Genomic DNA, 26282 nt, shown 5'->3' on the forward strand with positions numbered 1-26282 from the left:
CTGAGCGTGGGCCCGCGGTCTCCCCAGGCGGGCCCGTCTGAAGTGCGGACAGTGCCCCGGGCGGGCGCCGACTCACCCCGGCGTCCTGAACACCCCCGGCCGGCCCCGCCTCTCCCCCCGCCGGTCTCTCAAGCGATGCCCCGCTGTGGCGGCCTCTGCTCCCGCCCCCCGGCTGGAAAGCCGAGGAGCGCCCCTCCCCGGGGGTAAGGCCAAGCTCCTCTGGCCCCTTACCCTCAGCCCTCCAAGCCCAGGGCACCCTCACTCCCTGCTCTGCCCCAGCACCCCCACCCCGCCCCCCGCCTGCGTCCTGTGCGCACCGCGGAGCGCATCTCCCCAGCAACAGCCGCAGGGGTCGCGTTTCCCCTGGAGTGTTGGCGCTGCTGCACCTGTTCGGCCAGGAGCTGTCTGGGGGGCCCGACAGGTCACCCCCGCGCGCCTGCCGTGCAGGGGTCTCCTCGGAGGGGCAGTTCACCCAGTCCAGCCCCTAGGGGCTTCTGAAACGACAAACAGCACCCAGCCTTCTCTATTGGGCCTGCGGCCAGGACCGAGGACCCAGCAGGGACCACCGACCCCGCGGGCGCAAAGCCTCCAAAACAGAGACGACGCCGCAGACGCCGGCCGGGAGGGGGCGGGACGGCAGCGGAGCGGGACCCGGAGACCTCAACTCGGTGCCTGCCCCCGCGCGCCGGCCCACCCCTTCCGGTTGAGCAGGACCAATCGCAGCTCCCTTTCGTCGCGATTGGTCCAGGGAAGCCCACGTGACGCCAACCTCTGCGAGGAAAGGCCGTCCCACCCCCTGACGTCCCGCCCCGCCCCGCCCGCCCTGCGCGCCCCGCGTCTCCACCCAGCCCCTCGCTCCCTGCCCGCAGCCAATGTGTCCCCCGCCCGGCTTTCGGTCCCCACCTCCGCACCCTTCCTGGCCTCGTTCAGTGCGGTAGCTGCGGCCGTGAGGAAAGCCGGGCCCCTCTACTTGACTGCTCTTCCCAGTTTTGCAGGTATTTCGCTTTTATTTCATGTTTAACGGCTACGGATTCCTGTCACTGTTCTTTATTTAATGCAAACGCCAGCGACCCATTGTTTTATGAAGTGCGTGTCTTTACATGTAACAAAACAGGGAAAGAGGTGGATAAGACTCATTTGAGTTTTCCTGGAAGTGATTTTTAATGTTTGTAACTTGGTTATTTGAAACTTGATTTATCTGGATTCGTGGATGCAGCAGCCTAAATTCCAGCTTTACAAGTACACCGACTTTACTAACAGCACTAACGAGTCAGGAATGACAGTCGCCAGCAGAGCAGACGCAGCGGCAGTCACCCATCCTCTCAGGGACGCGAGCGGAGGCTGGAGAAACGAAGTGACCGGCGGCGCGCTCGTCTGCAGGGAGGCCGCCCCGAGCCTGGCCCTGAACCTGACCTCCTGCAGCGCGCCCCGCAGCCCCGGCCAAGTGGGAGCCCGGCCGGAGAATTCCCCCGAATGTAGAATTTTGATTCTCCAAAATTTTATTAGAGTTAAAGTTTTAGTACTGGTTGGTTCATGAGACACATTTTTTTCCATTTAGAACTGTTAGCATTAGATAAACATCTACTCAGTAATCACAGCTCATGATAAAAGGGATCTAAATAAGACCATGCTCTAAGGGCTGGTGGGACAGCACTGTCACACCATCTAACTACTTTAGGTTCCATTTGCACTGATGATGAACAAATTTTAAGAAATGCAGCGTTTTCAAAGGGTGCGCAGAGCTTTGTAGTTCCAAATGTAGTGGAGACTTAAGGAAACCACAAATGCCCAGAGTCCTTTTTGGTAGTCAGTTTTGTTTTTTCAGGGTTAGGATTCTGCACAGCCATGGCAGCCAGGATAGCACAGGCTTTGTGACTGAGGATTTGACTTTCTTACATGGTATTACCAGGAGTCCCTGGGACCAGTCAGCTAGCACGTATGCCTAATATAGCAGAAGTAATGATAGGGGCCATTAAAAACAGTCCTTGGCAAGAGGTTTTCAATATTTCATTCACAAAGCAAATCAAGCTTCCTAATTGCTACAACACGGCTGGAAAGCTCAGCTCCTACTAGCCTGCAAGCCCTTGCTCTCTGCTTCCTTGTGTGACCTTCATCTCTGTTACAGGAACAGCTTGGCTGTTTTCTCTACTTCACTCGTGTTCAAAGAACTCGTGGCAGGCAGTGGTAACCATGGCGATGAAGGCCACAAATTCCTGGAAGTCACATTCGCCATCACCGTCGTTGTCCAGTGTTTCCATGACTTTGTCCACAACCTCCTGCTCTTTGATTTCCTAAGAGAGAACAGTCACCCAGCTTGTTTTTAAATGAAACTTAAGGCCATCAAAACATGGTTAAAAGTTGGCTGGCTTAAAAAATCTGTATCAGAAACAACCTAAGATATAAAATACCAAATACCAGAAAGATTTCTCCTGTGACCAGGGAACTGTTGGCTGGGGGTCTGTGCGTTCTCTACCTTACTTTAGGTCCAGTGGGACCTGGGCTACTTGTAAAGATGCTGGAACAACCAAAATCTGAAAACCTGAAGGTTGTATATTTAAAATACCCAGAAAAGAAGAATAGCATCTTGATCAGCCAGAGCATATAACAGCAAATGTCTTGAAAGAAAAAATGAACTTTCGGCCCCTCTAAATTTTTCAGTTTCTGAGTGTGAAAGTTCCTACAGTGAAGGTGTCCATGGATTTTTATGTTTGGAAAGGTTTTTTTGTTGTCGTGGAAGTAACTCTTGGGTGCATGCCTAAATTTTTTAAATGTGTGTTTTTTGCCACTTGAGTTGCTTTCTGGGTGTCATGGAACTTTTCCTGATAGTTCTGCCCAACACAGATGCCAAGCAATAGTGTTGCAGTCTCTGGGGAACACACACTGTGCAGGGCCATAAATGTGGTGGAAAGAATGTGGCATCGAGCACTGAAGAAAAGCATCAGTACAGGCTGTTCAGAATAACTGCCCCTAGTGCAGCAGAGCTCGGCCTGAAGGAGTGAGGTGTAATGTTCAGTGGCTGCCTGCAGCCTAAAACATGTAAAAGACTGAGATTCCAATGGTGGTTGGGCGGGACGTATAAGCAGTGTGTTATATCAATTGTGTTATAGGTTTTCCTCCAAACCGAAATTACTTTAATAAAACTAGGCTAACAAACGTTCATGGTACCTTGGTATCAGAAACAACCTAAGATATAAAATACCAAATACCAGAAAGATTTCTCCTGTGACCAGGGAACTGTTGGCTGGGGGTCTGTGCGTTCTCTACCTTACTTTAGGTCCAGTGGGACCTGGGCTACTTGTAAAGATGCTGGAACAACCAAAATCTGAAAACCTGAAGGTTGTATATTTAAAATACCCAGAAAAGAAGAATAGCATCTTGATCAGCCAGAGCATATAACAGCAAATGTCTTGAAAGAAAAAATGAACTTTCGGCCCCTCTAAATTTTTCAGTTTCTGAGTGTGAAAGTTCCTACAGTGAAGGTGTCCATGGATTTTTATGTTTGGAAAGGTTTTTTTGTTGTCGTGGAAGTAACTCTTGGGTGCATGCCTAAATTTTTTAAATGTGTGTTTTTTGCCACTTGAGTTGCTTTCTGGGTGTCATGGAACTTTTCCTGATAGTTCTGCCCAACACAGACGCCAAGCAATAGTGTTGCAGTCTCTGGGGAACAAACACTGTGCAGGGCCATAAATGTGGTGGAAAGAATGTGGCATCGAGCACTGAAGAAAAGCATCAGTACAGGCTGTTCAGAATAACTGCCCCTAGTGCAGCAGAGCTCGGCCTGAAGGAGTGAGGTGTAATGTTCAGTGGCTGCCTGCAGCCTAAAACATGTAAAAGACTGAGATTCCAATGGTGGTTGGGCGGGACGTATAAGCAGTGTGTTATATCAATTGTGTTATAGGTTTTCCTCCAAACCGAAATTACTTTAATAAAACTAGGCTAACAAACGTTCATGGTACCTTGGTATACTTACTTTGAATTACTTATTTTTTATAAATTGTGGTTACCACGTTAAGCTTTTTCTATATTTTAAAATCAATAATAGCAGTTACTGGTTATTGAGCTTTCACTATACGTTAAGCACTTGACCAACACTGTCAACAATCCTTTTTACAGAAGAAACTGGGACTTTGTTAAGTTAGAAGGTAGAAGTGGTGGGACTGGATAATTGAACATGTGAGTGAGGCAGCTGCCACTTGGACTCGAATGCCTGAGAAACCAGTCCCAGAATCAGAGTAGGAGATGCCTCCCCGGCCCCGCCTCAAGCCTGCGGGTCACTTTCTCTGCTCTGGTAGTGCCATTCACAGCATTGGAGTGTTTGGGTGGGGGTGAGGAGGAGAACCCCAGCCAGTTGCAGGCAATGGGTGCTGCCCTGTTTGAATCTGGGATTCACCCTGCGCTGAGAGGCTCAGCTGGCTGGGAGGGTGGCTCCCCTTCACCATCACCATGCCCCAGGGCCCTGCCCTGGTGCTCTGGTATCTTCCCTGGAATTAGCTCCTGGTCAGACATCAGTGCACTGGTTCATTGGCTGGCCTTCTCCCCAGTGTGTGATCAATCACTTCAGTGACCTTGGTTCTGGGCACTAAGGGAAGGTCAGGTGCCAGGTAGATTGCAGTTCATTGCCTTCAGGGCACAAGACTAGTGTGTAGTAGTGACGAGGGGTGGCTGATCCAAGAGGCAGGAGCTGGTGGGTAGGAAAGTGAGTCCTCGATGAGGTGTCTGGACATCCTTTTACCACAGGCCAGAGTGGGACCTGCATGGGGAAGGAGGGCTCATCAGGAGCCCTTGTACCACTTCCTAAGTTAGGGTCCTAAATGAAGATGGCTCCTCTCCAACATCTCATATTCCATGAAGCCCCCTGGAAGGCCCCCAGGCCTCCAATGAGTGCAGCGCCCTCATGCCCTTAGGTACATTGTGGCCCTTCATTGATGTGCCAGCCTGGGTGCCTTAGAAGCAGAGGCCATGTTCTCGGGCCTGTGTCTCTCCCAGTATTGAATGTAATGAGTGGTCAATAAATGTTTGCTCAGTAAATAGCATCTTTATCACCATGGTGGATGCTAAACATCTAGCTAAAGCTAAAATAGTCCTTTTCCTCCAAACAAAAACCTATCTTTACCGTATTTTTTATATGCACCATGGTCCATGATAAGTCATGGGTCTATTTTCTATCCATTTTGCCATCATTGCCGTAAGTCCTGATTTTTCAGAGAAACTTCAGCATTATTTGGAATGTGTACTTGTGCCTTTGAGACAGCAGTTTTTCCTTGATGTTTCTACTATACACAAAACAAATGAAAATGAAGACAGTGGCGCTCAGCTAAGCTAGCCTCCATAATGATGGTCAGCCATGCAAACAAGTTTTCAGAAGCACCCAGGGGCCCTGAAACAGACCTGGAATCACCTTCATGGCCGCTCAGAAGAGAAAGTGCGCAGGTGGTTTTATAAGTGGAGAGGAGAATGCATAAACTGTCGATTTTAAAAAGACTCACCTCTAAAAAATGGGAAAGTTCATTGTTGATGAGCTCCTTGAGTTCGGATTTCTTTAGCTTGTGCTTGTCGCCCTCCCTTCCGGAATATTGATGGAAAACGTCAATGAGGGCCACCACCGCCTTCTCCAGCTCGGACATCCTAGGGGTCCACAGAGGAAAGATGCCTGCTCATGCTTCTTGCCTTGCTTTACATGGAATAGTTAACATGTTACCTATATAGACTTCGACTCAGAGGAGGGGGCTGGGCCAGCCTTGGTGCATCTCTCATGTCAAGCTTGGAACAGGGCATTCTGTGAACTCGCTTTGTTGTCACTGGCCTCCCATCCACCATTTAGATACACTCACCCCTCCGTGCCTCCCTTCTCTGTTCCTGTCAGCACCTTGACTAGTTCCCAGGCCCTCTGGCTTCTGGTTGGGTTTGGCCAATGGGAAACTTCAGCAAAACTATGACGGCAGCCCTGGCTGGTGTGGCTCAGTTGGTTGGACATTGTCCTGTGCACCAAAAGGTTGCTAGTTTGATTCCCGGTCAGGGCACATGCCTGGGTTGCAGCTTGATTCCCGGTAGGGGGTGTGTAGGAGGCAGCTGATCAATATTTCCCTCTCACATCGGTGTTTCTCTCTCTCTCTCTCTCCCTCTCTCCCTCGCCCTCTCTCTTCCTCTATCTCTAAAAGTCAATAAAAAAGTCTTTAGCCCGGCCGGTGTGGCTCAGCAGTTGAACAACCTATGATCCAGGAGATTGAGGTTCAATTCCCGATTGGGGCACATGCCTCTCTTGCAGCTGGATCCCCAGTAGGGGGCGTGCAGGAGGCAGGCGATCAACGACTCTCTCATCATTGATGTTTCTATCTCTCTCTCTGCCTCTCCCTCTCTCTGAAATCAATAAAGACATATTTTTAAAAATCTTTAAAAAAATATATATGAAGGCAGAGCAGTGAGGGAGTTCTGGGATTGATCCCTGCCTCCTCCCTTGGGCCACCCTCTGCCCTGGCAGGGCTCCAAGTCAGTGACAGTGCAGGTGAGCAGAGCAGTGGCTGCAAGCTGTTAGAATTAATCAGAAAGAAGTAAGGTGACCAGGAGCCAAATGAGGGTACACACATGGATAGTATTCTTATATTCTGTCAATAAACAATTGGAAAACAAGAGGAGAATCCCGTTTATTACATATTACTAAAAATAAGTTGAGCATGAAAAGTGCAGGTCCTTCCAAAAGATTTTAAGAATCATAAGATGTAGGAATTTTCTTTTCTTTGAATATTATAAATTTAACTCATTTTTTGACAAAAAAATCCTTACTGGGAAAAATAAATATGGTAGAATTCCCACAATTTTTTTTGGTAAAGAAGGTCAGTGAAATGTTCTTGACCTACCAGAAACAAAAGTGTATGATCAGGTTATACAGTGAAGCTGGTTCCGCTACAGGAACAGACAAGTGCAGCAGGAGCCATCGCCAGGTGTTTATTCAGTATCCATGGAGGGGCTGCCTCCAGTGAATGGGGGAAATGTCACTTATTCACTAATAAGTGTTTCTCTGCAGTTGTCAAAGCAAGAAACTTTCTGCTTCCCTCAACACACACCTCATGCTGTGGCCTGTAAACTGAACAAAAAACTGTTTGATCCTGGGGATTAGGCATATTTTACAAAGGACAGGTTTTCAATTGTTTCATAAAACTGAGACACTCAGCCAGAGAAATTTACCAATTTTTGACCTTGAATTCTTACCATTAAAGAATCTTAGCACTTTCATAGTTAAAAATAAATTCAAGAAGTACATCTAATTGTTGAAAAATCATTCCCGTGTCGAATATGTCATGTTTTAAAAATAACCTGGAATAAAATATTTAAATTTTTATTTATTTCTGATTTCCCAAGGGAAAGACAATTGAGGATTTTTGTCTTGACCTGACCTTTGCTAAAGTCACGCTGTTAATTATCAGTATACTTTGTTTTGCTCTTAAGTCCCTAATAATCGGATCTATCATATGTAAATAGAACAATTCAAATGGATTCAAATCTTTAACATTTCCTACTTTCTTATCCTTTGCACTCAAATTTCAATTATTTTTTTTTAAAGAAACAAAACAAGCCTCAGTTGGTTAGATTGTTGCCCTGATACACCAAGGTTGCGGGTTTGATCCCCAGTCAGGACACGTACAAGAGTCAACCAGTGAATGCATAAATGATGGAACAACAAATCTCTCTCTTCTCAGTGATTAAAAAAAGGGAGAAACAAAACCAAACCACCGAAAAACTTTTACATCATCCTGATGCTTCTCAGAGTCCATGGTGTTTTGGGGAAGAGGAAGGTAAATTATTTTTGTGTGTGAAGTATGACTAGTGGGATTTTTTTAAAAGGAAAAGCATAAAACATAAACTTCCTATGTTTTAAAACTCCATAAAATGTGATTTTCTTTACAACCATACTACAAGTTAATTAAAAAATTTTTCATGTTAAATTCTCCCCTTTGACTAAGAAACAAATGATGGATTAAAGCTTACCTTTTAAGAGAAATGAAAAGCAAATACCCATGTTTCTTTTTCACTTCATTCTGTGTTATTCCTGCGTCAATTAGCCTCTTACTCCCTTGTTAATCTTTTTACGTCGAAAACGAGAACTTTTGGGCTTTAACTCCTTAAAAGGAGTTATGATCGCATGTGATTTGAGGGTCCCCTTTAAGGTAGGGGCCCTACCTACCTGAGAAGTTATAGACTGATGAAAGTTAAACCCAGCATAAACCCCGATTCCTTTGACTCAATTTATAATTCACTTGTAAAGACCTCTTAGTTTTTATGGGATTTCTGAGTGGGGTCCAGAGGACCCTGACATTTCCCTCTGAAGGAAACAAAGCAGCCCCGTGCCCAGGCCAGGGCAGGAGCTAGGAGGAGAGAAGACATTCAATATTCAAGGGAAGAATCAATATTTGTGGCGCTTCTGGGGAAATGTCAGCGATCCCCTCTCAGCCCCAGACCTGACATCTCTCTGATTTATGGTAATAAAAACACAGGCAAAATGAACCTCTAGCTGTCCAGGGTTAAGGCAGTCATGTCCACACACAGTTGTAAGATTCACACTTTTGAAATGCAGCAATTATCCTAAAGGGGCTTTTGAAACTACCACCCAGTTCTCCAACCCGCCTTCTGCCCCCTCCCCGCCCCCACCACACAGCAGGCTCTCCCCCTCACGTTGTGATCTTGGTCGCTCTTCGTGGTCACCTCCTGACTGCAGCGTCCTGAGTGGCAGGAGTGGTGGGCAGGGGCAGCCTTTTATTCGCTCCTCTGGGCGTGGGCCCCTTGTGCAGTCCCACTGCAGGCCCAGGCAGCCAATGGGGGCTGAGAGCAGAGTGGGGGTGGCTGAGGCGGCCAGGCCTGCACACAGGGCGGCATTGACCAAGCTGCCACCCGGGGACTGCACTTGGGCCAAGGAAGAAAACGGCCTGTGGGGCAGGAAGTGGGGAGTCAGCTTTTTGTGCTATTTTAAATTTATCCATGAATATTAATGTTCTTCTGAAAGCAAGGTTGGGGGTGGGGGGAGGAGAGAGATGGATTAATTGATTCAAACAACGCAAATGTTCAGCCAAGAACGCGAAGTGTCCAAGTGCAGGCTGGCCCATGCTGTTTTCCAGTGGAGAGGCCCCTGAGCTCTCTCCTGCCTCCAGCTCCCCCATCTGGCCCCCACCAGCAGGCAGGATGCCTCATGGACATCTGTACCCTGAGCTAAGGGCTGCCTCAAGAAGCCACTGAGCCCAGCACCTGCAGGGACTGAAATGTTTGGCAAAGTAGATCCTTGATGTGTTTAGGGGAAAATCCTTGTTTAATATGGTTGAGGGCACATGCCAGGCACACCCCAAGGCCTCCTCCTTCACCCCAGGGTGAATGGTCGCAGATTTCTAGAGCTGAACAGTGCCTAGACTTGTCCTGTCCAAGTACTCTGTTCTGCAAAGGTACAGATTCTGTGCCTCCCTGAGACTGAGGCCCCACAGCCAGCCATAGGGAAGCCAGGCCTAGCCTCCCCTCCACCCATCTTCATTGGCACCCTACCTGAGACGTTTCCAAGCACAAACCCCATAGGCAGGCATTCTTTTACACGATAATTGAAAAAGCATTGGCTCCAAAGTCATCAAAAGATGCCTAAACCAGAATCAGGGTCCTTCTGACTCAGGTTCGCAGTGGCCACGGAAGGATCCAATGCACAAAGATGTCTGTGGACACGGTTGTCTTGTTATCTGTTTTACCAGAAGCTTCTTGTCTAATCAACACCCAGAAGTGTGGCCTGGAAATAGGGCTATGAGCTTTGGGACCTGAGTTGTCCCAGCCTGGACCTCCCAGCCTGTTTCTTATAAGCAGCTGACTGTGGAAGAAAAACGTGAGCCTGGTTTACGGGTGGGTCTGCCGGACACGCTGGTACTACCCTGAAGTGGACAGATGCAGCACTATGGCCCCACTCAAGGGGATGCTGCAAACAGTGGTGAAGGGAAGGCCTCTCAGGGTCTGAACTTTGAGCAGCACATTGGCTTGTCCACTATGTCTGGAGTAAGAAGTGGCTGGTGTATGTGTGTGTATTAATTCAGGGGAGGCTCCTAATATTTGATCAGCAACTTGGGAGGAACAGGATTGGAAACTTGGCTCTGGAAGAGGCATGTGGATGGACCTCTGAATGAGCACAGTCTGAATACGTTTGTGTTCCTAGTGAATGCCCATCAACAGGCACACACTGCAGAAGAGGCTCTGAATTATAACCTGGAAAGTGATTGACCCTGTGGGTGTCAGAGCTGGACAGTGCCCTAGACATGTCTTATCCAAGTGCTCTGTTCAGCCAGCTCTGCCTGCCTCCACTCTAGGGGTTGCCCAGTATGTCCATGAGTGAAGTGACCAAGTGGCAGGCTTGGATGTGTGCATGTCCTCATCATCATGGCCTTCCTCTCACCAAAGCTGACCAGGCTACTGCTGCTGCTGGGTGCCCGAGCTGCCAACAGCCAAGAACAGCGTTGAGTCCTGTGGTGACCAGCCATACACCTGGTGGATTACTTTGGACTTCTTCCATCACAGAAGGGGCAGAGAGATATGTCCTCACTGAATAGACATATATTCTGGGTGTGGATTGGACTTCCATTTCTGTCCTGCTTCTGTGAGCACCAACATCCATGACCTCACTAAAGCCGTATCCACTGTAATGGCCTTCTGGACAACATTGCATGTAATCAAGGAACTCATTTCAAGCCAAGGAAATGCATGAAATACTTTCATGACCAGTGGTAAAGGTAAAAAACAAGAACAATAAAAAAGAAATACAGCAAGACTATTGAAGACTCAGGTCCTTCAGAAATGAAGGTTTGGGCCACTCTACCCACCAAGGAACCCAGAGCAGGTTCTAGCTGGGGGCAGAGGAGCTGTTGGATGGAAAGTTGAGGAAGGAAGCCATGCATGATGTTACCTACAACCTCACTACCATTTATATAAATGAGGACTGTAGCAGCTTTGCGTATATTTTTGCTTGTTACATGCATGTGTTTGTTTACTAAACATTTTCTTCTCTCCTCACCAACTTTTATTTTATAAACAAGTTGTTGGAGGTTAGCATTTCAGTTTAATCTTTAGGTGACTGAATTTTCAGTGGAAGCATAACTGAATCTGAGGATTAAGTATAGCGATGTGTACCATGACTGTTGGGTCTGTGCATCTTCTCATTTGGAGAAGAACAGCTTCACTTTTCCCAAAGATGGCTTTTTTAAAAAAATATCTTTATTGATTTCAGAGAGAGGAAGGGAGAAGGGGAGAGAGAGAAACACCAATGATGAGAGAGTTGCCATTGATCAGCTGCCTCCTGCACGCCCCCGATGGGGATTGAGCCCGCAACCATGCATGTATCCTAGGTTGATGCTCAACTGCTGAGCCACACCCAGCCGGGCTGCCTATGTCTTTTTAGGGAGAAATAAAGAATTATTTAGTCACTGTAAGGGAGTACAAATGTGTGTAGAATGTTGCTGATGGACACTGAGTAGCCAAAGGGTGGACTTTGCTGCTGTGGCTTTATTGCCTCTCAGGTCCGATTCTCTGCATCAGCACCTGCATGGTGGCATGCATGGACTAGACTCTAATGTGACTCCTTACAGTGAGCGTGATGTGAAGTTTTGTAGTGAGAGTTTTAGAAGAGGTAGGGGCTTCCTTCCATGTTTTGCTTTGCCTCACTCCTTCACAGTCCTCTGCAGCATCTGGTGGTGCTCTGCCCCAACCACATGTCCAGTGAGGGCAGCCCTTGGTGACCTTGCAGCCTGGCCTGGACCCAGTGGCCATTTCACCCTGATTCTCCTGACATGGACACAGCACACTCCAGAACTGGCATTCACATCAGCTCCCCACTTTCTCTACGTGGCCACCCACCAGCCTCAGTGTGCTGTGCCTTGGAGGTTGTTTCTTATGACCTTCCTGGTTGGTCACTGCAAAGTCCAGGCTTGACACCCCAGCCTGTGCACCCACTCCTTACCTGGGCTTACCTGGGCTCTATATGGCTGTGTCAAGAACTGCGAAGGGCTGCACTGTTACCTGCTGCAAGCTAACCAGTTGGCATATTCTTGTTTCGCAGATGCTGCAGAAGGCACGAGGTTCCTGGGTCAGAGTTTACTTGCAGAGGAGCCAGTGGCTAGAGCTCCATGCTCGCTTGGTTCCCCCAGTCCGCGGCTGTGAGGCGAAGGGCCTGGGTGAGGGTGTGCACCCGCAGGGCACGTGTTCTGGGAGGACACACTGAGCTGGGGTCTTGCTGCCTCCACATGAGCCCGCCCTTTGTCCGCCTCCTTCAAGGCTCTTTCCTGCAACAGCCCTGGGCAGTGGCCTGGGTAAAGCGTGGCAAGGGCCTTGCGTGCTTGGCATGCTTGGCAGTACCATGCAGGACACTCAGGGCCATGGGGGTTTCCTGTCCCAGCAGGTGTTCCTGCTGCCCCCCTGCCTGTGGACCAGCTCTGGCAGCAAACTTCTCCAATGTGGTATGAACCCCAGGCTTGGGAAGGGGTCCCCCTGCTAAGTCTGTTCTTCCTTGGTTTTCTCCCTCAGCCATAGGCTGCCCTTTGGATTTCTCTGTGCAGTTACTGTCCTGTCACAGTTTCATAATTCTTCATGTTTATTTTATTTATTTATTTTAATCTTCACCTGAGGATATTTTTTCCATTGCTTTTCCGAGAGAGTGGAAGGGGGAGAGAGAGACACACACAGACATCAGTTGGACTGGGTCCAGGGACGAGCCTGCAACTGAGGTATGTGCCCTTGGCAGGGATTGAACCCGGGACCCTTCAGTCCACAGGCCGATGCTCTAACCACTAAGCCAAACCAGCCAGGGTAAAACTTGCCCTGTTTAAATTGCTATGTGGTTTCTGTCTCTTGATTGGACCCAGACTGATACATTAGGCAACAAGAAAAATAAAAAGGTTTATTAATTTGTTACTACTCTTTTGTTAGTCTAAAGTGATTTTGAAATAAAATCTTTAAAAATATGCTATATGGAAAAAGTAAACTTAGAAGGAACAAAATGGAGAACAGTAGCACTGATGCCTGAAGTCAACAGGTATTTTTTGAATGTATAAAATCCCCAAACTGATATACTATGATCTGTTCCTTTGGTTTTTTGTTTGTTTATTTTTACCAACAGAACACTCCCAACACCAAATGTGTGTTTTTTTCCTCAGATCCACCATCTCCTACACCAGCAGGGTGTCCTACAATTCAATACAGTTCTGACACCGTCTACCTGGAGTTAATGCAGACCCCGCAGATTAGGGGCTCAGTCCCATAAGACTGCCCCCATAAATTGCAAGTCTTGGCCACATGTACTTCTGGCTGATTGCCTATAAATTGGGGTTCCCATGACCACCTCCTTAGGTTCAATAACTTGCTAGAACAGCTCACAGAACTCAGGAAAGCAGTTTATTTACAGTTGTTTATTATAAAGACTATAACTTGGAAACAGGCAAATGGAAAAGATGTGTAGGGTGTGGTTCCCGGGAAGGGGTGGTGGAGCGTTGTACCCTCCGGGTGCACCACTCTCCCAGCACTGCCACCATGTGTTCACCAACCTGGAAGTTCTCTGAACCCCTTCCTTTTGGGGTTTTATGGAGATTCCATTACATAGGCATGATTGATTAAATCACTGGCCATTGGTAAGTAACTCAGCCCTGAATTTGGGGGTGGGGCTGAAAGGTCCAACCTTCTGATGCAGGTTTGGTTTTACCGGTGACCAGACCCCATCCTGAAGCTCTGTAGGAGTCCACAGAGTCACCTCATTAGCATAATCTCAAATGTGGTTGAAAGGGGCTTATTGGGAATAGCAGAAGATGCTCCTCTCACCCCATCACCCAGGGAATTCCAGGGTTTGAAAGCATTGTGCCGGGAAACAGGATGAAGACCAAATATGTATTTATTATTACACTACCACATGATGTAACATGACATTGTAAATGTACACAGCCCACCTAGAAAAGGCATATGAACTGTTGCCCAAACAAGCTTAGGGAGACAGAACCAACAGAGGATGGTTGCTGGATAGCGATCACTACCTGGCTATGTGTGACCTTGGAAGAAAGGTGTCTACTGTGGGGGACACTGGACTGACTCTTCTGGCTTTGCAATCCCTTGTAGCCAAGAGCTATCTGCTTGGTTGGTGTTCGTGGTGCTGTTGAAAAACGCCAAGCAATTCCACCTGCAAAACGGGATAACTGGCAGGAGATGATGGAGGCTCAGACCCTCCCACCTCTAGGCCACAGTCGCTGTCAACGCCAAAGGCACCTCATGTGGTCTAATGGTAAAGGTCTACTGAGGGGTTGGCTCTCCGAGCGGGCTAGGGGTGGGCGTCAGCACTGGTCGTGATAGGGATGGGGTGCCTTTCCAGGCAGGAGTGCTTTCTTCATCCAGGCAGTGGGCACAAAGCTTCTGCCAAGGTCTTCTCCAGTCACTTAAAGGCTCCTTCTCCCTTCAGCCACCCTTCATCTGCTCAGCAAACCTATGGCACCATTTAATTCAGTTAGCAGACCTAAGCCTTGCTGCGGCTTGGAGGCAGGAGGAGTCATTCTGGCTCGAGTTTTCCAGGAGGAAAGGCTGTGGGCAGCAACACTGTTCTCTTGCACAAAGGACTGCCATGCGCCACCAAGCTGCTCACGAGGTTGGTTACAGTGACCCATACCCACTGGGAGAAAAGGACGCCTGTGTTCTAAAGGGACGTGGGAGAAGGGACAAAGGCTTCTGTTGTAGTAATTGCAAGTATGGAGGTGATGAGAATTAATTATCTTTCCTGTTCTAAAGAAGGCTGCTACCAGCTGCAGGCGGCCAGGAGTGAGGGCTTGTGGCTAGAGTAGTGGGGCTGGGTTCAAATCCTGCCTCTGTGGAGAGACCTTCAGCAAATGACTTAACCTTTCTCAGCCTCAGTGAAAGCGGAAAAGTGTTACCCCTCAGGATTGTTGGTGGAGAAAATGAAATTTTGCACACGTGCACGCACATGTCTCGAGTATAGTGTGAAGTGCCTAATCCACTCAATTAGTGGTCATTATCATCATAAAAGGTATATTCTTGTCTATCAAAAGAACATGGACCTGTCAGGTGAACTCCTGGTACAGAAGGCAGACAAAGCAAAGCAAAAACAGGACAGATTTTTTTCTGAGCCAGCATATGAGGGTCCAAAAGTGCAGAATGAACTCACTGGCTAACTTAGAATATTTTGAGTCCAGGAGGCCCCCAATTTGGCCAACTGTGATAGCGTATCTGTATTTCGTGAGTATCATGTTTTATTATTTTTATACCACATCAAATTCCATGAATCCATTTGGTTTCTAACCAGTCGTTAAAAGAATCGCTGCTCCCTTCCAGATGGGCAGCCCAGCGTGAGCAGAGCTGTCGGGGTTTGCTTTGGATCCATGGCAACGTCAGGGCCAGTGCAAAACAGCAGGGCTTTTGTTTTTGTTTTTTGTTGTTCAAGTTTTTCTTTTTTTGTAAATTTTGAGAAGGAGCTGGAGCTGGGAGCACAGTGAGCACGCTTCCCTCAGCCTTGCTGTGTGTGTGTGAGGTTTTTTGCCCAGGGAACTGGGTCTCCTCTTGGTGAGAGGAAGTGCTGAGTCGTTGCCAGGGAAAGGAAAATTGCTTTTTCCCCTTTGGTGGAACTCTCTGCTGCACACATTTATTTGCCTGGAATAGTATAATTAATCTATCATTGGTTTGGAGTATATTTCTTTATCGGCTTATTAAGAGAGATTTTCCTGTATGCCATTGGCTTGTGAGATATAATTCCTGTAGTGAACTTACGTTAAATAAATGATTGGCAAAGACACTCTCAGTCTCTGAGCATAATTTTGCCACCAACAAACACCTATAAAATGACTAGAAGTGGTGAAAGTGGATGCATATGCCTTGTTTCTAATAATAACTTTCAATATAACGTATGATTTTAGTGATTGGTTTTTTGATAGATGCCTTTTGACAGTTGTCAGATCCTTTTTCTTATTGAAATGATTGTATAATTTTTCTCCTCTGTTCTGTTAATGTGGAGAATTACATTAATTTTCAAGCGTTAGTCCAAGTTTGCATTACTGGATAAACTCCACTTGGCCATAATGTATTATCCTCAGTATATATTGTTGGGCTTGATTTGCTAATGTTTGGTAAGGGTTTTTGCATCTGTTTTTATGAGGTATATTAGTACTTTTTTCCCTGTACGTCAGGTATTTGTATTGGAATTATGTTTGCCTAATAAAACACTGGGAAGTGTCTATCCCATATTTTCTTAAAATTTTGTTTAATATTGGTGTTATTTCTTCCTTATACATTTGATGGAATTCACCAGTGAAACCATTTGGGGCTGGACTTTTCTTTGTGGGAAGGTTTTTTAAATAGCACATTAAATGATGTAAATATATATATATATTATATAAACCACACTTGGACATGGTATGTAATCACTTTATATATCATTGGATTGTTTTTGCTAACATTTTATAGCAGTGGTAACCTGGCCACATAGAACCAGTTAGGAAGTATTTCACTTTTCTCTCTTTTCTGGAAGAATTTATGTAACATTGGTATTATTTTCTCCTTCTATGTTTGGAAGCATTTACTAGTGGTACCATCTGGGCCTGGAGTATTCTTCCTAAGAAGGCTTTAAATTATGAAGTCAATTCCTTTAACAGATATAGAACTATACAGGTTTTCTAAATATCCTTGTTCAGTTTTGGTAATTTGTTTTTTTCAATAAATTTGTGGAATTTAACTTGTTAAATTTTTTCAAAAGTTTTGTAATATGTTCATCATCTTTAAAAAATTTATAGACTCTGTGGTGAATTCTTCCATTCCTCATACTGGGACTCTGTGTTCCTGTTCCTTTCACACGTTACCGTGAAATTTACCACCGTAACCGCAGGCGATGCACTGAACACATGCCCGCCGCCCGCCGCGCCCCCTCCCCGCCGGCGAGGCCGAGGCCCCGCTCCCGCCGCCCCCCGTGCCGCCCCCGCTCCCGCTCCCGCCGCCCCCCGCGCGGCCTCCTGCTCCCGCCGCCCCCCGCTCCCGCCGCCCCCCGCGCCCCCTCCCCGCTGGCGAGGCCGAGGCCCCGCTCCCGCCGCCCGCCGCCGCCCCCGCGCTGCCTCCTGCTCCCGCCGCCCCCCGCGCCCCCTCCCCGCTGGCGAGGCTGAGGCCCCGCCCCCCGCTCCGGCCGCCGCGCGCTCTACCGCCGCCGGCTCCCTTTAACCTCAACTTCCTTGTGGCGAAATGGAAACGTAATCACTCTGCTCCTATTCGTCGAGTGGAAAGAATGACAAGTGAGTCACACTTCACATCGCAGGTGAGAGTAACTGAATTACTCCAGGAAAAGCAGAGGGCGGGCTCTGGGTCCCGAACCCGTTGCCATTTCTGCCGCCCTTGAACAGGTCTCCGCCCTGCGGCCAACGCGGTCCGCTGGCCCGCACCCCGTCCCGCGGTCGGGCAGGGAGCTCCGGCGCTTCGGCTCCGCCCAGACGCCAGGCTGGACCTCTCACCAGGGGCGCAGCCCCCGCTTCGCGCCACGCCGGGAGGCACGCCACATGAAGTGCGCCTGCGTAGGGCGTGCGCCTGCGTAGGGCGCTGGGCCCCTGGGCACGGCCTTTTCTCGACGGGCCTGAGCGCACCGCGCCTGCGCGGGCCGAGTCGTACTTTGACTCCACTTCTCCGACGGGGGGCGCGTTCGGAATGCGCATTCGCGGGGCGGGCCTTCTCCGCTGACGACTTGCGTGCATCGCGCCTGCGCGGGCTGAGGGCGGTGGCTCCGGCTGCTACTCGGCGCCGTCCGCCCCTCTGTGCTGGCGGTGTGGACGCGACTCAGCGGAGAGACGCGGCTGAGGTAGGTTTCCCGGAGGCAGCTCCGGCCGCGGGACCGCGCGTAGGCAGGACGGGCCAAGTGACAGGTCTTCGTTTGGTGTGTGCGTGGCCAGTGGACTGAGGCCTCCGCCCCACGTTGAGACCACCCGGCTCCTTCCCCGCCTCTCTGCTTCGTGCCGTGGCTGCCGCTTCCGAGCTCGGCGCCCCGCCCCTTCCAGGGCCCCGCCCTCTCCAACCACGCCCTTTCCCCTCCAGCCACGCCCCTCGCGGGCACGCCCACTTCCCTACGGTCTGCGCCCCCTTGTCGTCCTCTGCCCGCAGTGAGGCGACGTCACACTTTCTTCCCTGCTTTCCCCCACCTGCTGCACCCATGCGCCGCCCCACCCATCCACTCCCTCCACCTGCCACACATCCTCTCGTGCCCCTCACGATCCCGGGGCCACTCATCGCACAGCCCACGGAGCCTGCGCCCCTGTGCAGGCCTGGGCATCACCTGGCCCCACCCCGCCTTGGAGCTCCACGTCCATCAGCCCGGCCTCGCCCAGGCGCCGCCCCATCAACTCGCCCCGCCCAGGCCCTGATCCACCCTGGTCCCAAAGCAGTGTTTTCCAATGAAAATGTAACGTACGTGTATTAGCATTTGTAATGATAAGTGTCACAAAAATAATTATTAGGTCTTGATTGATAAATGAAGCACGTATTTTAAACAGAACTGAATTGAAAAGAAAACACACATTCATCTCGGAGTCTAATACAGATTACTGTCACTGGAAAAATAAGACTTGAGCATGAGAAGGAAAAGCCGTTGGAAGATGCAGACCTTGGTTCATGTTAGTGGAAATACTTTAAAGCCTCAGGTAGGGAAGTTTAATTGGAATTAAAACTAACAGGATTCCAAGAAAAGATTTTCCAGTGCTGTGCTTTAAGTCAACCCAGTGATCTGACGGAAACTTAACAGGCTTCGTTTGCCAATGACTGAGACGAACACCTTGCAGACTGGTGAAGAAAACACACACTTCTTTGAAGTTCATACATTTTCGCTGCTTTCAGATGTTTTTGTAAAGAATTGCATTTATAAATTTTATTTCTATTCCATTCTTTACATATATAAGTTTTATTTCCATTTAGTAGAGGACCTTTCCCTGGACCTTAGAAGCAAAGTGAACTTAATTATTATGCGATGTAACAAATCATTTTCTCATTCTCTCTCTTTTAATGTAGAAATGGAGAGGAAAATGAAACATTAAAAGTGGCAGCTATGCGGCAGATCCTAAAAGAACCATGGCAACATCAGGTGATTGCCCCGGAAGTGAATCTCAGGTAATTTCAGTTCTGGTCTGTAAGAGTCTATACTTAAAGACCGTCAACATTACAGAGAGCTGAGATCAGCCCAGAGTGATGGCGTTTTCCTTAGACTGAGGAAGGTGGCTCCCAATCATGGGATGCTTAAATACAGGAAATTCAGTGTTTGTAAGGATTACAGATGACATTCTGAACTTGGCATTGTAAACATTTCCCAAGAACCTGAGGTTTAATTTTGGTACCTGTGTTGGTGAAACAAGCACATTTTCTTAGTTATTTAATAGAGTCTCAGGTAGCCCAACTGGTATGGCTCAGTTTGTTGAGCGTCTCAGTTGGTCAGGGTGGTTCATTTACCTCATAGACACTAAAAGTGCCTCTTTCTTGTTTCTTTGTTTGATGTTCTCTTGAGGTTGCAAATCATTTTGTACTAGAGATAAGAAGTACAGGCGGAGTGCAGGTGAGCCCCCTTAATTCTGCTAGTGAGGATGACCCAGTTGTTTGTATGATAAAAACTTGAATGTTCATGAAACCACCCTAATTAACCTGGAGCCACAAAAATAAATAAATAAATAAATAAATAAATAAATGCCCCATAATCATTTTTTCTTCTCTCCTTGGCTTTGAGCAGGAGGGAGAAGAACCTGTGGAACACTGTGAAGAGCACCTCCCGGAGGTTATGCACCCTGAGGAGTTTGTGGCCATCGCAGACTATTCTGCTACCGATGAGACACAGGTAGCCGTGTGCATCAGGTCCATATTCTGTGGATTCCAGCATGCTCAGAATTAGGTGAAGTTTTCCAGAAGCCATTCCAAAGTTAAAGAAGTATTCAGATGTTTAGAGCCACATGAGGCCTGTGAGTGGCTGATCCTTCCCTTGCCAGCCTAACAAATTGTGATCCCAAGCCTGATGTGACAGATACCTGGGTGAGGAATGGGGGAGGAAGCACCTGTTCCAGTTTCTACTTGGCAATCTTGATTAAGAACTTATTCTCATTACTAAAAAGTAAGGCTATAAATAAAAATATCTGTTTGAATTGGACTTTCTTTACTCTGTAACAGGAATTTCTTAGCCTAAGCCTCCAGTCACTGAATCGGCTACCACATAGTTGAGTTACGGTGGAGAGGCTGTTGAGAATTTCTGTCCTAAGCCATTTGAAAATGTTTAATCTTTAAAAAAAAAAAATCAATTAAGCTGTGATTTTCTTTCGTGTAGATGTTCCACAAAAACCTCTAAATCCTGGTACCATTTCCATAAATTGTCACTTGGTATAATTACCCATTGACTTCTTTTTGAAATTGCTGTGATTTGGGCCCCAGTGATCGGGGATTTATCACAGAGCCACAGTTGAAATGACAACTACAACTTTTTCTTAAATTTTCACTTCTATATATGTGTTTACAGCTCAGTTTTCTAAGAGGGGAGAAAATTCTCATCCTGAGACAAACTACTGCTGACTGGTGGTGGGGCGAGCGCGCCGGTTATTGTGGGTACATACCAGCGAACCACCTTGGGAAGGACCTGGAGGAGTGTGACCCTGAGGACACATGGCAGGATGAGGAGTACTTCGGCAGCTACGGAACTCTGGTATTGCTTTCAGATTCCCTGTTCAGCTCGCCAGGTGGTGGTTTCTTCTCTCTAGTTTTAGGTTCTAACTTTTCAAAATAACTTCTGGGCTTCTACTCACTGTAGAAACAGGACTTATTAGGCCACACCCTCTGATTTGGGGCTACTAAGCTCTGTTGTAGTGTGAAAGCGGCCCCCAAGACATAAAGAGGCATGGCTGTATTCTAAGAAAACTTTATGACACTGAAATTAGAATTTCATATAATTTTTATGTGTCATATTCTTCCTTTGATTTTTAAAAACCAATTAAAAATGGAAAAGCCATCCTTAGCTTGCAGGTCATACAGAAGCAGGTGGTGGGCTAGATTGGCCCATGGACTGTAGTGTAGTTGACCCCTGGTTTAGGGATATTATCTGAGCAATGAGATTATGAACTTTTCTCAGTATTTTAAAAAAAAGTTATACATTGAAAAAGAAAATACAAAAAAGACACAGCAACAATAATACGATCTCTAAATAACTAACTTATTAGTTTGTTTTTTTTCAGTGTGGATAAAGATCCATAATCCTATGGTCCAGACAACCCCATTTATATTTTAAAACTAGATAAAAACAGATACTTGCAGAATGAATGTTACAAACCGAATGTGGAGTGAAAGAAGCAAGACATCAAAGAATAACTAACATTTGATTCAGTTATATGAAGTGAAAAGGTATTGTTTGTGATGGGTGTATACAAGTGGCGAAACTCTGAAGGAGATCAGGGGCCCAGTTCCTCTGAGGATCCAGAGTGTGTGTTCTCACTCCCGCCCCAGAGAGGTCACTGTGCCTTGAGGTTCCTTTCAGCAGCACTGGTTATGCTTGCACCAGGTCTAAGCTACAATGGTTTTAGTTTTTCAAATTGTAGAAAAGGAGTATTCAGCACCCACTGTTCTCACCTCGCTCTTTGCATGTACCTGTGCTATTTTGAAGGTCTGTTCTTTCCATCAGCTGCAGAGTATTGTGTTCCTTATAAAAAAACCGAGTTGGTGGACTGTGCTTGTTTAATGGCTCTTTGTCATGACAAGCAATGTTGTGATGGATGTCCTCCTACATGAATCCTGCTAAACTTTTGCTAGAATTTCCATTGGGTAGATTTGTAGGGTGTGTGTATGTGTTTTTTACTTTGGTGGATCTTGCCAGTTTGCCCTCCCAAAAGATTTGCTGATTGTACACCCACTAGTGGTGTGTGGGAGCTTATTTCACCACTGCAAAGCATCAAAGGGAAACAATTTTCTGTCTTAAAGGTAAAATACAGTATCTCTGATTTCCATTTTTAAAAGTGAGAATGATCATCTTTTATATTTTATCAGCCTTTTGTATTTCTTCCTTTTTGGGAAAACTTTCATACAATTTTCCCATTTTTCTTCTGATTTCTGTTGATTTAAATGTTAAACAAGCAGTTTAGACTATATTTATGATATCTATTAAACTTATCACTTGCCACTCTTTTTTCCCCATGAAACTTTTTATCTTTATATTGTCTAATTTGTCTTTCTTTTCTTTGTGGCTTCTGGGTTTTAAAGACCTCCTTCACTGCAAGATTATAAATATAAATGTATAACAAGCTTTTCTTTAGAACTTTTGTGATTCCATTTTTTACAACAAAATAGTTAAGTCAATCTGGAATTCACCTGCTGTAAAGAATAAGGTAAAATTCCGACTTGATTTCCCCACAAATATCTAGCTGTTCCAGCATTGGTTACTGAACTTTCTTTTCTGCTGACATAGAAATGCGCGTTTATCATACGTTAAATTTCTAGGATCTGTTTCTGGAATCTTCTGTTTCATTGATCTGTTTATTTCTTCTGCAGTTCCAGAGGCTTTTCATTATTGTAGCTTTTTAACTTTTGGGGGAGCTAGGCCTTGAGCATCTCTTTTTTTAGCATTATCATTGCTAGCTTTGTCTGTTTTTCAGAAACTAATTTTATTATCATTTGTTGTGTCCCCTCCTCCCCATGCCAAATTATTTGGCATTTTAATTGGTATTGGATGAAAGTGTACATTAATTTAGGGAGAAGTGACATGTTTGTAATATCACACTGACTCCATTTCTGAAGCCTGCTTTATGTCTCTCTGATTTTTTTGTTTTTTTTAAACGTGTCTTTATTGATTTCAGAGAGAGGAAAGGAGGGGGAGAGAGAGAGAGACAGAAACATCAATGATGAGAGAGTCATTGATCGGCTGCCTAGCCTGCAACCCTGGGTATGTGCCCTGACTGGGAATCGAACCCCGATCTCTTGGATCCTAGGTCAGTGCTCAACTGCTAAGCCACGCCTGGCCAGGCTATGTCTCTCTGAGTTTTAAGGTTTTGATCATACAAGGTTGTGTACCTTTCTTGTTAAACCTGTTCCTAGTTTGGCTAAGTTGTTTGATAATGTTGTTCAGGTCCATGTCTGCACTGATTTTCTGTCCACTTCTATAAATTACTGAAAGAAGGGTGTCTCTGACCATCATTGTGAATTTGTCTATTTCTTGTTGCATCTGGTTGGTTTTTGCTTTGTGTATTTTGAAGCTCTGTTATTAGGAACAAAAGTTCCTGGGAACATTCTTTGCCCTGAATGTTATTTTTTCTGGTTGTAATGCTGCCACCCCAGTTTCCTTCCCCTGGCCTCAGCATGCCCCCATATCCTCGCTCTGACTTTCTATTGAGGTGATTGCTGCAGGCAGGATAGCTGGGTCTTGACTCCACTGGTGGAGTCCCTTTTTTCCCCAGTCAACATTGTTTTTGTGAGGAGCCAACATGGCCTTGTGAAGGCCCATTCAGACCCCCAGTTTATGCTAACACAGTCTGGGTCGCCTGGCTGTGTGTCTCCCTCTGAGTGATGCTGCTTATAGGCTAGGCTTTCTGCAGCTTGTGACCTGAGCAGTAGGGCATGGGGGATGTGGCTGTGGGTACAGCTTTACCAGCAGTCAGGGCTCTGACTGACATCTGGCTTCATGAACCATCTAAAGGAGCCTTTCTCTGCCTCTCTGGGCATTGGCCCAATTCCCTTGGGGTATGTCCTTGGGTTTCAGATTTTGGACATGGCTGGGGGCCTTGAGCTGAACCTCCAAGGTAGGTGGGGTTGTCACCTCCCTCCAGAGCTACAGTTTTTATACTCCTCAAGCAAATGAGGAACAGATTTATGTGTGAGAGTGACTTTTGGGCCCTTTGTGAAGAGGATTCTAGGGTGGGGCCCTGTGTGCCTCCTCTGGGATCTCTCCTGATGGCTTGTCTTTGCCCTCTCTTGGGTAACACTCAGCCAGGTTGTGCCTGGTTGGTATGTGGCAGTTCCTTCTGTCTCAGGTGGGAATAGGGATCAGGAGGGTGAAGTCTCCACCGCCTCCTAGTGGTCCACACTTGCTTCTCTGCTCACCTGGCTCACTGGGAGGTGCAAGGAGAAGCTGCAGGCACCTTACCAAGGCCAAAGGATTCCAGAAACTTCCAGTTATTCCTTCACTGTCTATTTTTTATTTATCTGTTGGCACATTTTGGTCTTTTGACTGCTCATGTTTTATGTGTGGGGTCGAAAGAGTCAACGTAGGCCCCCATCTTCCACCTTAAAGCACAGCTTGGCGTAGCTCTAATTATAGGCAATGACTTAATATGCTTCTCCTATAGAAACTTCACTTGGAGATGCTAACAGACCAGCCACGAACAACTAAATACCACCACGTGATCCTGCAGAACAGGGAGTCTCTCAAAGACAAAGTGATTCTGGATGTCGGCTGTGGGACCGGGATCATCAGCCTCTTCTGTGCACATTACGCACAGCCCAAAGCGGTGAGAATGAAGTGGCCATCCCTTTAGGAGCTTCAGAGCTACATCTCAGTGACATGTCCTTTGTGTACGAGGCATCGTGTTGACAAAGCGGGCAGCATGTCCTTGAAGGCTGAGTTGGTCAGAGGTTGTGGCATTGGTTAACGAGCCACAAACAGCACAGAGTGGGATAGGACAGGTAGAAAATGTCCCAGTGAGCTGCATGTGGTGGTAGTTTTTGTGAAATGTTTATTTCCATTTAATATAGAAACATGCATCCCATGTGTATAGGTCACCGTCCAAGTGTCGTGCCTGTCCCAAGAAGTGACTGCCTGGCAGCGACAGAACAGACCTCACTCTCTTTAAAGCACATCTGCGCTGTGCAGAGTTGCAGCACCTTGGCAGCCCCAAACCAGGCAGATAGTTCCTAGTTTACAGGTGAGGCTGCAGTGCAGGGACCACCTGAGTTCAGATCCTGTTGGAACCAGGACATAGTGCTCAGGATCGTCCGCTGAGAACCTGGATTTGAAATTATGTCAGAAGCCGCTGGTATTCTGGAAGTTGGACTGTTCCAAGGACCTTCTGCGTCAGCGGTTAGGGATTGTTGCTGGGTGCTGGCCTTACCGAGGAGCCCTAGGGCCGGGCGGGCGAGAGGCCCCATGTGGGTGCAGAGGCTTCTGTCCACCTGCAGCCCCAGGTCTGTTTTAGGCAGAAGGTGGAGTTAGGATTAGGTGCAGCTCCTTTCCAGGGCTCCCTCTGGTACAGGCAGCACACTGGCCCTTCCGCTGGCAGCATTCCGCCTCCTGCTGTTCCTGCCATTTGCCATGTTGTCTGATGCTGGTTCTGACTCAGTCGAGGTGGTGACAGGCTGCTGTGCACTGATGGTCCTTCTGCCACATGCAGGTGTACGCGGTGGAGGCCAGCGAGATGGCCCAGCACACGGGGCAGCTGGTCATGCAGAATGGCTTCGCCGACATCATCACCGTGTTCCAGCAGAAGGTCGAGGACGTGGTGCTGCCGGAGAAGGTGGACGTGCTGGTGTCCGAGTGGATGGGGACCTGCCTGCTGGTAAGGGTGGGAAGTGGCTGGTCTGGTCTCTGGAATCTTCACAAATCATAATTAATTTTGACTTTTTCCCTAAGGTCAGGTGCAGTTTATTTTTTTATGTGAACATTGGCCCAATGTCTTAGTTTTAACTGATTAAAAAAATGCCTTTATAAGAATCTGGATCTCTTTCATGAGTGATTTACATAAACATAAAACATAAAACAATTGTTAAAAAAATTATCTGATGTTAGGATAGGAAGGTTTTTCTAAGAACAAAGCCCATTAAGAAACTATAAAATAAAATATTTGACCAAAGATGTATGCTTTGTACGTAACCAACCTATAGATTATTAAAAGGTAAGTGAAACTGTAAAGATTTGCAGCTTATATCACAAAGGACTAATATCCTGTTTCATAAAGAGCTCCAATAAGGCAGTAAGAAAAGCATAAGATAGGTAACTCCAGGAAGGTGGGCAAGGGGCATGAAAAGGCACAAGACCAGACACATGAACATTGTTTAATGTCACTAATAATCAAAGAGGTAACTTAAAGATTTTTGAGATATCAAATTGGCTGAGAAATCATCAAATATCTGATGATACTGTGTCATTGAGGTTTTGGGGAAACTGTCATACTCTGTTTGACGGTGTAGACTGATACCGCTTTGTGAAGGAAAATGGCGGGATATATCAAGAAGCATTACAAATATTTAAATGAAATTATCCTAAGGAAATAACCAGATTTTTATGTAAATTTATGCTAAAAAAATGTACATGGCAACACCAC

At 46.9% G+C, this 26282-nt stretch overlaps 2 protein-coding genes across 8 annotated transcripts in view; one reads left to right on the forward strand and one right to left on the reverse strand.

The window, feature by feature from the left end:
* Window positions 1-825: 825 nt before the first annotated feature.
* The window catches only part of PRMT2 (protein arginine methyltransferase 2), a 33812-nt gene continuing 8355 nt past the window's right edge, over window positions 826-26282 (forward strand). For 2 of the 5 annotated variants that reach the window (XM_081138804.1, XM_081138805.1), the window contains exons 1-6: window positions 17614-17824; window positions 19024-19122; window positions 19733-19837; window positions 20507-20689; window positions 24312-24473; window positions 25353-25517. In XM_081138804.1, the coding sequence (XP_080994930.1) occupies window positions 19084-19122; window positions 19733-19837; window positions 20507-20689; window positions 24312-24473; window positions 25353-25517 (654 nt within the window). In that variant the 5' untranslated portion in view covers window positions 17614-17824; window positions 19024-19083. Of the gene's footprint in view, window positions 996-17242; window positions 17825-18512; window positions 18660-19023; window positions 19123-19732; window positions 19838-20506; window positions 20690-24311; window positions 24474-25352; window positions 25518-26282 lie in introns of those variants that run through there. The other 3 variants (XM_081138802.1, XM_081138801.1, XM_081138803.1) reach the window with 3 other exon arrangements.
* Window positions 992-8908, reverse strand: S100B (S100 calcium binding protein B). Of its 3 annotated transcripts, none has more exons than XM_081138807.1 (4): window positions 8668-8723; window positions 6855-7081; window positions 5487-5625; window positions 992-2291 (listed from the first exon to the last, which is right to left on the reverse strand). In XM_081138807.1, the coding sequence occupies exons 3-4, from the start codon at window positions 5622-5624 to the stop codon at window positions 2151-2153; spliced, it is 279 nt and encodes a 92-aa protein (XP_080994933.1). In that variant the 5' UTR covers window position 5625; window positions 6855-7081; window positions 8668-8723; the 3' UTR covers window positions 992-2150. The 3 variants fall into 3 exon arrangements, with proteins under 3 accessions (XP_080994933.1, XP_080994932.1, XP_080994934.1); XM_081138808.1 differs by having other exon boundaries at window positions 1034-2291; window positions 6855-7074; XM_081138806.1 differs by lacking the exon at window positions 6855-7081 and having other exon boundaries at window positions 8668-8908.

Source organism: Miniopterus schreibersii, assembly GCF_964146895.1.
Source record: "Miniopterus schreibersii genome assembly, chromosome: 5".
NCBI lineage: Eukaryota > Metazoa > Chordata > Mammalia > Chiroptera > Miniopteridae > Miniopterus > Miniopterus schreibersii.